General features: G+C 45.5%; 1 protein-coding gene and 1 long non-coding RNA gene across 12 annotated transcripts in view; one reads left to right on the top strand and one right to left on the bottom strand.

Annotated features, from left to right (window-relative positions):
• Nucleotides 1-15,000, top strand: part of LOC137840569 (uncharacterized) — a 211,741-nt gene that overhangs the window by 110,143 nt on the left and 86,598 nt on the right. The gene's annotated exons all lie outside the window — the stretch shown is intronic.
• Nucleotides 1-15,000, bottom strand: part of rab3gap1 (RAB3 GTPase activating protein subunit 1) — a 168,683-nt gene that overhangs the window by 93,216 nt on the left and 60,467 nt on the right. For all 10 annotated transcript variants that reach the window (XM_049727690.2, XM_068651739.1, XM_068651737.1 and 7 more), the window contains 2 exons: nt 8,305-8,397; nt 531-703 (listed from right to left, as the gene is read on the bottom strand). In XM_049727690.2, the coding sequence (XP_049583647.1) occupies nt 531-703; nt 8,305-8,397 (266 nt within the window). The remainder of the gene's footprint in view (nt 1-530; nt 704-8,304; nt 8,398-15,000) is intronic.

Here is a 15,000-nt window from a genome sequence, read left to right as displayed (position 1 = left end):
CCGGACATCCTGCGGAGAAAACTCATTTCGGCCGCTTGTATCCGGGATCTCGTTCTTTCGGTCACGACCCATAGCTCGTGACCATAGGTGAGGGTAAGAGCGTAAATCGACCGGTAAATTGAGAGCTTTGCCTTTTGGCTCAGCTCTCTCTTCTCCACAACGGACTGGTGCAGGGTCCGCCTTACTGCCGACGCTGCACCGATCCGCCTGTCGATCTCGCGCTCCATCCTAAAATTCGGGGATTAGTTTTATAATTATTTATACACTTTAAAAGTAAAATTTATTCGGAATGATATGACTATATAGTGCAGTGCAGTGTTGAGGATGGATAAGTAGTGTTGAGGGATAAGTGGTGTTGGGGGAGGGATAGATGCTTAATGCTTAAAAGTCTGCTTAATACTGGAATATTTACTTTTACTGTATGTGCATTTATTACATTAGTACTATTAATCACATCATTACCTTGATCATAACGTTCAGATTACTAATGCTTAATAAACATCTTTCAAGAAAATCTAACAAAATCTTACCTGAAGAATGCAATTAAGTACATCTGCACCAAGTGGGCAGTCATCAATAACTCTGTGCCGTTTAATGTGCCTTCGAGCATTATGCACCATGTTTGACACAGAGAGTTTGGACATCGGCACTGATGCAGTGGGCTCTGTCAGCTTTGATAGAGCAGAACTGATGTCACTAGTATCTGTGAAGAAATACAGTTGACAAACATCTTTAACATATGCCATCTTAGCTTCCCAATGCATTAATCGATTATTGGTAAGGTTTCACATAAGAGGTGCGCCAGTGGGTATGAGGACTGGAAACTGAATATTCCTCTCCAGTTCAAGTCTGCCACCACATGTTCGTGTTCTAAGAATAGGTCAGACCATCTTAAATTTGACTGCTACTGAGCAGCAACTTAAAAATATACGCTAATTATTAAGGCAAATACATGTACATTAATATATGAGGTGCAAAAATTAATCGACTGACAACTTAATTATTGATAGTTTTTTGTTGATCAATCATTTAAATTGCTTAAATTGCTTTATTTAAAATTGTCCTAACCCTTAGAATTTCAGATTGTTACTATTGTCTAATCGCTGTCATCCTTCATGAAAGTATTGTTTTGTGTTGTATCAAAATAAACCATTTGCATTTACTTTGGAAAAAATAATGATCAGCATTTATATTTTGGCGGCTCGGTGGCGCACTGGGTAGCACGTCCGCCTCACAGTTAGGAGGGTGCGGGTTCGATTCCACCTCCGGCCCTCCCTGTGCGGAGTTTGCATGTTCTCCCCGGGCCCGCGTGGGTTTTCTCCGGGCACTCTGGTTTCCTCCCACATTCCAAAAACATGCTTGGTAGGCCGATTGAAGACTCCAAATTGTCCCTAGGCGTGAGTGTGAGTGAGATTGGTTGTATGTCTCTGTGTGCCCTGCGATTGGCTGGCAACCAGTTCAGGGTGTCCCCCGCCTACTGCCCGATGACGGCTGGGATAGGCTCCAGCACGCCCGCGACCCCCGTGGGGACTAAGCGGTTCAGAAAATGGATGGATGGATTTATATTTTTGTTACAGACCAAAACAATAACTCAACAACTAAATCATCGTGTGTGTCTGTGTGTGTCTGTGTTTGTGTGTGTGTGTGTGTGTGTGTGTGTGTGTGTGTGTGTGTGTATGCGCGTATGCGTGCGTGCGTGCGCACGCTTGTGCGTCAGTGTGTAGAAATGCTTATAGTTAGTGCGTGTTGCATGTTGCTCCTGCTTCGTACTCTCTGCTTTCAGCCAATGCCACCGGCTAGCCCTCCTCGTGGGGGTGAAAACAGGAGCAGAGTGCCTAAGCCTCCTGCTCCCGGTACACAGCCTCTCCACCACTAAGACTCCTGCAATGCCTTCACATGGCCATACACAGATACTGAGTTCCGTAAGGTCTCAGGCCAATCTGTAGGGGATCTCAGAGCAGTAGTGGGCCCCAGAGGCATACATGCAGGCCAACTGGGGTGTGGACACGGCTTGCCTGCCGTCTACCGACCACTGTCCCAGCTAAGGGTCAAAATGCACGGGCAGATGGGGTTCATAGCCTTGGATGGCAACTTGTCTAACTCTGAACTAACACCAGGACTGTGAGGAGTTGTGACCCAGTTTGCTAGCAGCATAGTAAAGCCAAACATGGAGAACAAAGTCATCCCAAATCCTATACTTCCAGTGGCGGGAGTCCGCAGGAACATTGCGGCGGGCGGTGGTGCTGATCCTCCTTCTAGAGGACACCACGACAGGAGCTCAAACCCTGGGATTGTCCCATGGAGGGTCCTGTCCAATCACAGCACCATGTCAAATGCACTCATGCGCTATCTGAGACAATTTGTTAAGAGAACCTTCAACGAGAGTAGAGGCGAGTTTGATAGAACTTGCACACTGTGCTGAGGAACGGAGAGTGGAGATCTTGGGGGTCCAAAAAAGAAAGGACAGTGCACACTGATTCAGGAGATGCACGTTCATCTCTGTATCTGTGTGGAGGAACGAGGCCCAGGCCGCAACAGGAGGTGTCGGGTTAATGCCGGGCCCAAGGGCACGTAAGGCTCTCCGTCAGGTTTACCACATTACATCCGAGTGACAAAGAAGTGGAGGAACTACATCATGAATGCTGAGCCATACAGCACTTTTAGTTCTGTGGGCTCAGACCACCGTGTGGTCCCCATGAGAGTTCCCCTGAGCCTCAGGGTCCCCAAACCAAATCCCAAGATCAGGTGTAACTGGAAAGCTTTCTCAAGTGACCCTGGCCTTGAAACCAGATACACAGAGGTGAGGAGACAATTTTAGCAGCTGGACAGGGGAGCAGAGGCCAATAAGGAATACAGGAGATTATTCACTGCAAATGAGGAGCCGACCAGGTTGTGCGTGCCCATGATGGAGAGAGTCAGAACCTCCCTGTGATCCAAACATCCAGAGGTCGTAGCAGCATGCGGGCTGGTGGAGGAAGCTCAACTCAACTTTGTTCGGGAACCAAATGTGGAGAGGCATAGCGAGCTGAACAAATCCAAACAGTTTCTTTTCAGAACTTATGATACCATCAAAGGGGAAGACCTGATGGAGAGAGTGCGGCGGGTGCGGGCGGCACAGGGTTAACAGCAGGATGGGGCGGTCCTGGAGGGTCGGTCATCAATGAAATGACGGGGGGTAAGAGGACCAAGGAGGGACATGTGGAGGGACACAGCCCAGAGGAGAGGGTGAGAACCTGGACCAGTCACTTCCAAAGGCTGCTGGGAGAATCAGCAGACACAGCTGAGGAAGATGAAATGCCATCAGTCCTCCAAAATCTGAACATCAACAATGATCCTTTCACATTCTGAGAGCTAGCCAGGGCAAAGCGTTGGTCCAGATCGCATACCCCCAAAGAAGAACTGTGATCGCGACAACCTCATTCTATAGTTCTGCAACCTTGCTCTGCTGCACAATCGACTGCCTGATATATTTTTGTTCCAAGATGGCAGCACGTCTTGAGTCTGCTCAGTGTCTCCCTGGGAAAAGGTGGTTTTAATGAATATTATAGCATTTTTTTCTCTCGTCTGAACTTGCAGTTAGTTGTCTTTACTGAAATCTTTTATACGTTTTTAGAAATCGATGGACCTCTATTCAACTACAACTATATTTTTTTGCGCTGGTTAGCCAGAGCCAGCTACCTGGAGCTTCGATTAACAGACCTGAGCCTGTTACTTTCTCCTGGCACCTGGGCTAACAGGCCAGTGCCTACTACATCATTCTGGAGCCTGGACTGATGGGCCTCAGCCTTTTTCATCCTTATGGAGCCTGAGTTATTAGGCCTCTGCCTGCTACATCCTCCTGGGCCCTGGGCTAACAGGCCTCAACCTGCTACATCCTCCTGCACCCTGGGCTTACAAGCCTTAGCCTGCTGCATCCTCCTGGAGCCGGACTAACAGGCCTTAGCCCTCTACATTCTGCTGGAGCTACGCTAACAGGTCTCAGCCCTCAACATCCTCCTGGAGCTGGGCTAACGGGTCTCAGCCTTCTTCATCCTCCTGGAGCTGGGCTAATAGGCCACAGCCTTCTACATCCTCCTGGAGCCTGGGCTAACAGGTCTAGGCCAGCTACATCCTCCTGGAGCCTGGGCTAACAGGTCTTGGCCTGCTACATCCTACAGAAGCCTGGGTCAACAGGCCTCAGCCTGCAACATCCTCCTGGAGCCTGAGCTAACAGGTCTCACCTTGCTACATTCTGAGCCTGCGCTAACAGGTCTCGGCCAGCTACATCCGGCTGGAGCCTGGCCGGCAGGCCTGAGTCTGTGATATACTCCTGGAGCGTGGGCTAAATGCTGAAGCTGCTCTGCTCATGACTACATGCCGTATCATGATGATGCTTTGCAAGTTAAATACGATTTTTATTTATTTTTTCAACAGTTTTATTGGGCCTGGTGGCCAGTTGTGATTTGAGGCCCAATCCACCTCTGTCTGTATTGCTCAACTAAAGAACTGGCTGTGTAGATCACCGTGTGACTATCTCATACAATGCAGTTGGAGTCACCAATGACCTATTTTGCTCGGCCCGCCAACTTCCCCTCAGATCAGCCTTGGGTTTTGACTAAGCTGCAATGTTTTTTTTTTGCTTTACATTGATTGCTTAACTTTCTCTCTTTATGGAAAGCATAGCCTTGCCTTATCTCATCAAAATAACCCTTAAAAATACAATCTGAGACAACGGCTGATTGTTATCTTGCTTTTATTCCTTTCTGGTAATGTGCAACCAAATCTTGGCCCTTAGTCACTGTGTGTTCTGACCTCTGTAGATTTTAGATCAATGTCTGGGCTAAAACTGATTCATCTTGGTCAGAGACTTTAAACTGCTTTAAAAAGCACTTTGTGTTGTCTGGTTGCTTGTTTGACTGTGAGCCTGTGATTCCCTGCACAGATCCTCCAATTTTTTCAGGAAATCCTTTTAGTTTTAATTTTTTTACTGAGTAACAAATGCATACAGCTCTCACAGCATTAGGTCACAAGAAACCACCAGGACAAGGCCTGATAGAACCATACTTCCTTAAATTGGATGCTGACTTTATCTCATAACCACTTAAGATCCTTTTTAATATTTCAATCCAAAACAGACAATATTCCATTGTTTGGCAGTCTGCTTTTGTTACCCCTTTATTAAAAGGAGGAGATCCAACAGTTTTAAGAAATTATAAACCAATATCAAATTTGTTTGTCTTGTCAAAAGTTCTTGATCAGCTAAAAATGTTTCTATGTATACTCCAACGAACTGTATGAGCAAAGTTACAATCAGGTTTTAGGAAAAAGCACAGTACTATCACTGCAGCTACCAAAGTCATTAATGACATGCATAGTTATTGCTCACAAACAAGTAAATTTATTTTTATTGATCTGTCAAAGATTTTTGACAGTGAGGACCATGCTGTTTTAAAGCAGACTTGATTGATCAAATGACGCTGTTTTATGGTTCACAAACTATTTGCGTGACCGGACTCAGTGTGTTAAATGTGATGGTTTTATTTTGTAATTTTTAGATGTCCACATCCAAGGGGCTTAATATTAGGTCCCATTTTGTTTATTTTGTACATAAATGAATTAAAACCTGTAGCACCTTGATTCATCATTGTGAAGTGTATTATCGAGTGGGATGGCTTTTGTCCACCAGGCAGTTAGTACTTACAGTGGGGGAAATAAGTATTTGACCCCTTGCTGATTTTGCAGGTTTGCCCACTTACAAAGAATGCAACGATCTACTATTTTAATCATGAGTACATTCTAACAGTGAGAGACAGAATCCCAAAGAAAATTTCAGAAATTCACATCATATGAATTTATAAAAATTGATAAGCGTCTGATGAGGAAAAACAAGTATTTGAACCCCTGGACAAACAGCATGTTAATATTTTGTAGAAAAGCCATTATTGGCCAGCACAGATGTCAAACGGTTTTTATAGTTAGTGACAAGCTTTGTGCACATTTCGGCAGGGATGTTGGCCCACTCCTCCCTGCAGACAGCCTCCAAATCATTCAGGTTCGAGGTTGTCGCCTGGCAACTCGAATTTTAAGCTCCCTCTAAAGATTTTCAATTGGATTCAGGTCTGGAGACTGGATTGTTGATCTGCACAAGGCTGGGATGGGCTACAAGAGAATCGGAAAGCAACTTGGAGAGAAAAGATCAACTGTCGGTGCAGTTATCAGGAAATGGAAGAAGCACCACACCACCGCCAACCTCCCTTGGTCTGGGCCTCCACACAAGATCTCACCTCGTGGGGTCTCCCTGATCATGCGAATGGTGAGGAATCATCCCAAAACCACAAGGGGGGAACTAATGAATCAACTGAAGGCAGCTGGGACCACAGTTACAAAAGAAACGGTTGGTAACACTACGCCGTCATGGATTGAAATCCTGCCGCGCACGCAAGGTCCCCCTGCTCAAGAAGAAACATGTACAGGCCCGCATGAAGTTCGCCATTCAACACCTGGATGACTCAGAATAGGCCTGGAATAAGGTGATGTGGTCAGATGAGACCAAAATAGAACTTTTTGGCCTCAACTCAACTCGTCGTGTTTGGAGGGTAAAGAACACCGAGTACAACCCAAAGAACACCATCCCCGCCGTCAAGCATGGTGGTGTCAACATCATGCTTTGGGGGTGCTTTTCAGCCAAAGGGACGGGACAACTCCATCGTATTGAGGGGAGGATGGACGGGGCCATGTATCGTAGAATTCTGGACCAACATCTCCTTCCCTCAGTGAGAGAGCTGAAGATGGGTCGAGGATGGGTGTTTCAGCACGACAACGATCCTAAGCACACCGCCAAAGCAACAAAAGAGTGGCTGAAGAAGAAGCACATCAAGGTTCTGGAGTGGCCTAGCCAGTCTCCAGACCTGAATCCAATTGAAAATCTTTAGAGGGAGCTTAAAATTCGAGTTGCCAGGCGACAACCTCGAACCTGAATGATTTGGAGGCTGTCTGCAGGGAGGAGTGGGCCAACATCCCTGCCGAAATGTGCACAAAGCTTGTCACTCACTATAAAAACCGTTTGACATCTGTGCTGGCCAATAATGGCTTTTCTACAAAATATTAACATGCTGTTTGTCCAGGGGTTCAAATACTTGTTTTTCCTCATCAGACGCTTATCAATTTTTATAAATTCATATGATGTGAATTTCTGAAATTTTCTTTGGGATTCTGTCTCTCACTGTTAGAATGTACATATGATTAAAATAGTAGATTGTTGCATTCTTTGTAAGTGGGCAAACCTGCAAAATCAGCAAGGGGTCAAATACTTATTTCCCCCACTGTATATTTATAAGGCCTTGCTTGTTGTTTTTTTTACCCTTCTACATCTGTAATTTGATCACACAGAGAAGTGCTGACTCTTATTCTTTGCGCTCAAATGATAATCTGTTGCTCTCTGTTCCATTTGCCTGAACTGAACTGGGAAAAGGGGCTTTTTTTCACTCTGCATCTTCAGCATGGAACATGTTGCAAAAAGATTGGAAATTGACTGAACTTGTTTCATTGACCAATTTTAAGTCCCAAATAAAAGCACTTGAGATGACTATCAAATTGAAACTGTTTTTATAATGTCTATGTAAATTTTATTAAGCTGTGTAAATGTTAAATGTAATTTTTGCTGCCGCTTGGTAATGACACCATTGTAAAAGAGGTTTTTAACCTCAATGGGATTTTCCTAGTTAAATAAAGGTTAAATAAAAAATTTAAAAAAAGATATGGTCTTTATCAAATATCGTGCCAGTGCCCAAATCCTGAGACCTCTCAAAGCCGGACAACTACCGAGGTATCAGCCTGACCTGTATCACTGTGTATCACAACCGCATGATTCTAAACAGGGTCTGGCAGGCAATCGACCCTCACCTGAGAGAAATTATCAGAACGGCTTTCAAGAGGGACAAACTAATACAGCGCAGATTTTAGCGCTCAGGAGAATCATCTCGGTCCACCGATGCATGATGATGAAGATCCTGAAGACATACGATATTCCTCCCAACCTACTCCGAGTAAAAGAGTCCATGTATGCAGCTGAGGGAGCCAAGCTTTAATTGTTTTGAATTTGAAAGGATACATCCTTTCAAATTAATTTATTTTTGAGTAAATGTAAATCTGGTATTTCAACAAGTGTGTTCGTTCACCAAAGTGTTTGTGTACTGTACTACTACTAAGATACCAATAAAGATAGTGTGTAGCAATTACACATTTTGTAAACAAGTGCATATGTGTTGGGAATAATTTAAAAGATAAGCATCGTTAAAACAGTCACATTAATCTCAATCACCAAACCTTTGCCCTCCTCCTCAGCAGATCCTCTTCCAAGAATCTCTTCTGTAGTCTCCTTTCTCCCCAGTAACTTGAAAAAGTCTGTCAGTAAATCACCTGCAGGACAAGATGAGAACAGGTCAAACTCTTTACAATAACATGCAGTGGTTCTCAATAATTTTCTGTGATGTCCCCCCTAGGGAGAAGAAAACATTTTGGGCCCCCCATGTTAGTAACATAAAAGAAAACAAAATATAAATAAAAAAGAACGATCAACTTACAATAAAGAATAACGATTAATAACATTGTTTTTTAGTCTGTAACAGAACAGATTCAATGTGTATCACTTTGCCTGAAATTAAAAATAAATTATAATTATTTAAACTATAAACTTTCTTGACCAACTGCCATTTTATGCTGGACAAAATACATCCATCCATCCATCCATCTTCTTCCGCTTATCCGGGGTCGGGTCGAGGGGGCAGCAGCTTTAGGAGGGACTCCCAGACTTCCCTCTCCCCAGCCACTTCATCCAGCTCCTCCCGGGGGATCCCAAGGCGTTCCCAGGCCAGCTGAGAGACATAGTCTCTCCAGCACGTCCTGGGTCGTCCCCGGGGTCTCCTACCGGTGGGACATGCCCGGAACACCTCCCCAGGGAGGCGTCCAGGAGGCATCCTGATGAGATGCCCGAGCCACCTCATCTGGCTCCTCTCAACGTGGAGGAGTAGCGACTCTACTCCGAGTCTCTCCCGGATGACCGCGCTTCTCACCCTATCTCTAAGGGAGAGCCCAGACATCCTGCGGAGAAAACTCATTTCGGCCGCTTGTATCTGAGATCTCGTTCTTTCGGTCACGACCCATAGCTCGTGACCATAGGTGAGGGTAGGAGCGTAAATCGACCGGTAAATTGAGAGCTTTGCCTTTTGGCTCAGCTCTCTCTTCACCACAACGGACCGGTACAGGGTCCGCATTACTGCCGACGCTGCACCGATCCGCCTGTCGATCTCACGCTCCATCCTCCCCTCACTCGTGAACAAGACTCCAAGATATTTGAACTCCTCCACTTGGGGCAGGATCTCATCCCCGATCCGGAGAGGGCATTCCACCCTTTTCCGATCGAGGACCATGGACTCGGATTTGGAGGTGCTGACCCTCATCCCAACCGCTTCACACTCGGCTGCGAACCGTTCCAGCGAAAACTGGAGATCACGGCCTGAAGAAGCCAACAGCACCACGTCATCTGCAAAAAGCAGAGACGCGATGCTGAGGTCCCCAAACCGGACTCCCTCAACGCCTTGGCTGCGCCTAGAAATTCTGTCCATAAAAATTATGAACAGAATCGGTGACAAAGGGCAGCCTTGGCGGAGTCCAACCCTCACTGGGAACGAATCCGACTTACTGCCGGAAATGCGGACCAGACTCTGGCATCGGTGATACAGGGACCGAACCGCCCTTATCAGTTGGCTCGGCACCCCGTACTCCCGAAGCACCCTCCACAGAACCTCCCGAGGGACACGGTCGAACGCCTTCTCCAAGTCCACAAAACACATGTGGACTGGTTGGGCGAACTCCCATGCACCCTCGAGGATCCTGCCGAGGGTGTAGAGCTGGTCCACTGTTCCACGGCCAGGACGAAAGCCACACTGCTCCTCCTGAATCCGAGGTTCGACCTCCCGACGGACCCTCCTCTCCAGCACCCCTGAATAGACCTTACCAGGGAGGCTGAGGAGTGTGATTCCCCTGTAATTGGAAAACACCCTCCGGTCCCCCTTCTTAAAGAGGGGAACCACCACCCCAGTCTGCCAATCCAGAGGCACTGTCCCCGATGTCCACGCAACGTTGTAGAGGCGTGTCAGCCATGACAGCCCCACAACATCCAGAGCCTTTAAGAACTCCGAGCGGATCTCATCCACCCCCGGGGCCCTGCCACCGAGGAGTTTTTTAACTACCTCAGTGACTTCGACCCCAGAGATTGGAGAATCCGCCTCAGAGTCTCCAGGCCCTGCTTCCTCAATGGAAGGCGTGTAGGTGGAATTGAGGAGGTCTTCGAAGTATTCTCCCCACCGACTCACGACGTCCCGAGTCGAGGTCAGCAGCACGCCATCCCCACTGTAAACAGTGTTGACGTTGCACTGCTTCCCCCTCCTGAGACGCCGGACAAAATACAATAAAATAATAATAAACATACATAATATTAAATCAAATGACAGCAATAAATAATATTCAATTCAAAGTAATCAGTAACATTAACTCAGGAGCACAATATATAAAACATTTTAACCTACAAAATGAATAAAACAATTTGTGCATGACGGAGACCATATCCACAACTGCTGGTAGTATCAGCTCTTCGGCAATGGTGTTTTTTTTTCTTGCACTGAGCAATTTGGTACGCTGCTTTATATGATGCTTACAGTGCTTGCTGATTGACTGAAGTAGCATTCACAAAGTGGGCTGATTGTTGGCAATATTCAGCCCATTTTCGCTGAAAAACCTCAAACATCTTATCAGCGTGATTGGGGAGCAATGACGTTATAAGTGCCGCCTTAATTTATTTGGCTTCATATTGTCCGCTGCCAACATTGTAAGGCACAGTAAACACACCGGTCTTTCCTCGCCTTCCGTCGTAATCGCACTGCAGCCGAGCGCTACGTACGCTTCGTCATATTTCCTTTTCTTAGCTTTTGTGTGACTCTCAATTCTCTTACCTCCGTCTCTCTCCGCCGTTCTTTTCAACCCAGTTCAATATTTTTCCACGGTGTCCCAACTGCACTTTTTATCGACTGCTCTGTGCTGTGTGTACGTATGTTCCGTGCGCTCTACACTGTAGAGCGACTACTCCTTGCGAACACTCTTCCAGTGATACTGCCACTCCCACCTACTGCAGTGGAGTGTCTAATTACCCTTTTATCTAGTACAGCCAAAAGAAAAGCATGTTCCCTGGTGTCACACGCGCCCCCCTTGGTATCGTACCGCGCACCCAACTATTTGAGAAGCACTGCACTAATGTATTGTAGGTGCACTCAAAGTCCCATGGTCGACCACGCTCAAGTAAGAAATTTGTACAATTGATGTGATAGGACGTTCCAACAGTTATGAATGATACCAGTCACATTGGTCTTGGCGGTACCAGTATCAAACCATGAAATTTAGCCACCAAAATTACATGATACCATCATTTGCAGATACTAGTACAAGTGCCTAAGCAAAATAAAAATAAAAAGTTTGCCGTAAAGGAAGTAGTGTTCATCAGCCAGTTAAATCCGTCTCATGAAAATTAAAAAAAGAAAAGAAAAAGAAATAGAAAAAAATATAACAAAACATAACATATTCAATCACACGACAGATGAGAGGCGAGCCGCGTCCCCTTGCACAACTGACTTCCGATTTGTCAATAAGGGTGTGTCACAGCGACGCCAGAGAGATGACCTACATTCCATATTATTCTTTTTTTGTGGTTCCCTTCACTTGCTTCCTCTGTTTTTAGTTTACCTTTTAGAGTCTACTATACAATTTCAAAAGCTGTGAACTGTCAATCTTTGCCAGTTTCAACCACGTCACTGCTCAGAATTTGCAGGGCTCCATGGCTCCCTTTCTACCGTTGGTCACCGGACACGCAAGTATGGCTTCGGATAATCAAGTTTGTACTGCTCTGTGCACCAGCTGTATTCTTCTTCTAGAGAGGGTGTCCCTGCTAGAGGGACATGTCCCACAGTTAAGCAGAATAACTTGATAACCTTAGATGTCATGGACACAAATGCGGGCTGCAGCCAGCACGCCAGTACGGTTGGCATTAGCCCTAAACGGCTTCCTAACAGCAATGAGCCTGTAACGTCACATAGCTGTCCCAATCCACCTCGATCTACTGGCTCTTGCACCTTGGACATACACTGTAGGTGACTTCATTACCCGCAACATCGCGCTTTAAATTCAGCCACAGTAAAGCGCATTCCTGGAGGCAGACCATTGAAACTAAATTTAGGGAGATGCTCGTAACAGGCCTTGTTACTCAAAGATATACGTCGGCTCCAATGATACTAGGATGGGCAATCAGAGGTGACAAAGAAAAACATCGCATCAAACTCTGAAAGCCGTTTGCCCAGAGAAAACAGCTTGGGTGCCCGGTGTATATTATTTTGTACGACACCAATTGAATTTGATTCTATCCTGGGCTACAATGCAGAGTCAGATCCTGGTTACAAAAAAAGTCATTTTGAACTTTTTGATGTTGCAAAAGAACTGCTTAACCCTGCTCGTCACAGGTTCAAATCTCGCTCTCAAACTTTGCCACGCCTCATTATTATTAATTCTGTTTTTAAAATATTAACAACATGTTGCAGCCGTTTCATCAGATAATGTGGAGCTTCTGCCATCAGTAATTGTGCGTAGGTGCAGTCTTTGCAGGGAAAGGGGAAAATGACATGTCGTAAAGCACATCAGCACGTGTAGTTTTTTGTGTGGCATCCTCAATTTTTTTTTTGTGCCAGTAAAATAAATATAAATATAAATGCTGCCAGGCCATCACAACGGTATCATTCAACTAGTTCAGTGGTTCTTAACCTTTTTCCTTGTTCGCACCCCATTCAATTCACCAACCAGTTCTCGCAACCCTAACCCTAACCCTAAAGAATTATTATAATAACGATTGGTTTATTTTACAGCTATAAGGCTTAATTAGCATTATCCCTAATGCCAATTAACACAATGACTTCTTGAATTCCAGAATTTTTCACTTTTTTCGGTTACCCGACCATTATCCCTGAAAAATTGTAGATTTCCCCCAGGGTGTCCTCGCACCCCCTAGTAAGCATTCTCCCCCCGGTTAAGAACCACTGAACTAGTTGTAAGTCAATTTTTCATCACAAAAGTTATGAAAACACTTAATGAAGGTGCTTAAAAATGCTGCTTTAAAGCCTCATATATTCATCTTTGTGAAAATGTATTCGGCCCATCCACCAGTGCATTGATAAAAAGTTCCCCCTTTTAGTTTAAAACTGTGTATTTAGCAACCAGGATACCTTGCCAACCCGAACAACTGTAGGACTCAAGGTATTTTTTTTTCCTTAAAGTACCATATTTTCCAGACTATAAGGCGCACCTAAAAACCTAAACATTTCTCAAAAGCCGCCTTATAGTCCGGTGCGTCTTATATATGGATCAATTGATGAATTTGTTGATCCATAATGGTTACACAGCGCTCAGCCAACATGTTTCAGTACGTTTTAGTACGACTAGTAAATTCCAAGGTCGCATCGCTTCCCAGCATTACGGCAACCGTGGTCAGGGGGCGTCACTGAATAACTGTTGTACCCGTGAGGATATTTCCTTTCAAAATAGGCTGCTCCGTTAATGTTTCGAGTAAATTTACGGATCGATATGGAAGGGAAACATAGGTAAGCAGTACCAATGTGTTAGATCGAACTTAAGTCAGTTCCGATCATTTTATGGGAGATCGTTTGAGAAACGCGATTGTTTACACTTTGCTGAGGCTCATGGGAGTCTGCGAGCTGAGGCTCATGGGAGTTTGCGGGTGGCTAATGCTATAATGATAGCTGCTATACGCATGAGGCTATTTCATGTCAAAATAGGCTGCTCTGTTAATGTTTCGAGTAAATTTACGGATCGATATCGAAGGGAAACATAGGTAAGCAGTACCAATGCGTTAGCGCGAACTTTAGTCAGTTCTGATCATTTTATAGGAGATAGTTAGAGAAACGCGATTGTTTACAGAGGGCTCATTGGTTATTGGCTAGTGGATGCATACCGCAACCCTAGTCAACCTCAGTATGTTGCAGTATAGGTTCTATTTTATGCGCCTTTTACCCCTATATATGAAATCATTTTTCAAATAAAAAATTCAATGAGGGTGCGCTAAGGTGCAGTCTATAATCTATTATTATGACTGCTGAGATTGGCTGCAGCATGCCCGTGACACCCATGGTGACAAACGCAGGGATGAGAATGGCAAATGTGAAAAAACACTGAAAAGTAGCCGGGGATATGTGGGGGGGCCGACCGGCTACTAAATGTGTGTGTGTAGCCGATTTCCGTACTCACAGCTTAACTAATTTTGCTTTGAGATGTGCCAAAAGATGCCGTCGCGGCGGGCAAATGCTCGCTAGTCGCCGAGGCTAACGTTGCCCAGCCAGCTGGCCGGCTGCTTCCATACCCGACCCTCCTAGTATATATGAAAAAAATTCTCAACGGATTTACACGATTCACGAAAATGCTACTTTCGACGGACAAGCGGTACAGAAACTGGATCAGCTAGATCTTACTGTATGCAGTAAAGTTATACACAGTAACCCCGGATAAGCGGTGAGTGAAGGAAGGAAGGAAGGAAGGGAGGGAGGGAGGGAGGGAGGGAGGAAGGAAGGAAGGAAGGAAGGAAGGAAGGAAGGAAGGAAGGAAGGAAGGAAGGAAGGAAGGAAGGAAGGGAGGGAGGGAGGAAGGAAGGAAGGAAGGAAGGAAGGAAGGAAGGAAGGAAGGAAGGAAGGAAGGAAGGAAGGAAGGAAGGAAGGAAGGAAGGATGGATGGATGGATGGATGGATGGATGGATGGATGGATGGATGGATGGATGGATGGATGGATGGATGGATGGATGGATGGAAGGAAGGAAGGAAGGAAGGAAGGAAGGAAGGAAGGAAGGAAGGAAGGAAGGAAGGAAGGAAGGAAGGAAGGAAGGGGTGGATGGATGGATGGATGGATGGAAGGATGGAA

Source organism: Syngnathus scovelli, chromosome 8, assembly GCF_024217435.2.
Source record: "Syngnathus scovelli strain Florida chromosome 8, RoL_Ssco_1.2, whole genome shotgun sequence".
Classification (NCBI taxonomy): domain Eukaryota; kingdom Metazoa; phylum Chordata; class Actinopteri; order Syngnathiformes; family Syngnathidae; genus Syngnathus; species Syngnathus scovelli.
This window is presented reverse-complemented; position numbering and strand designations above follow the sequence as displayed.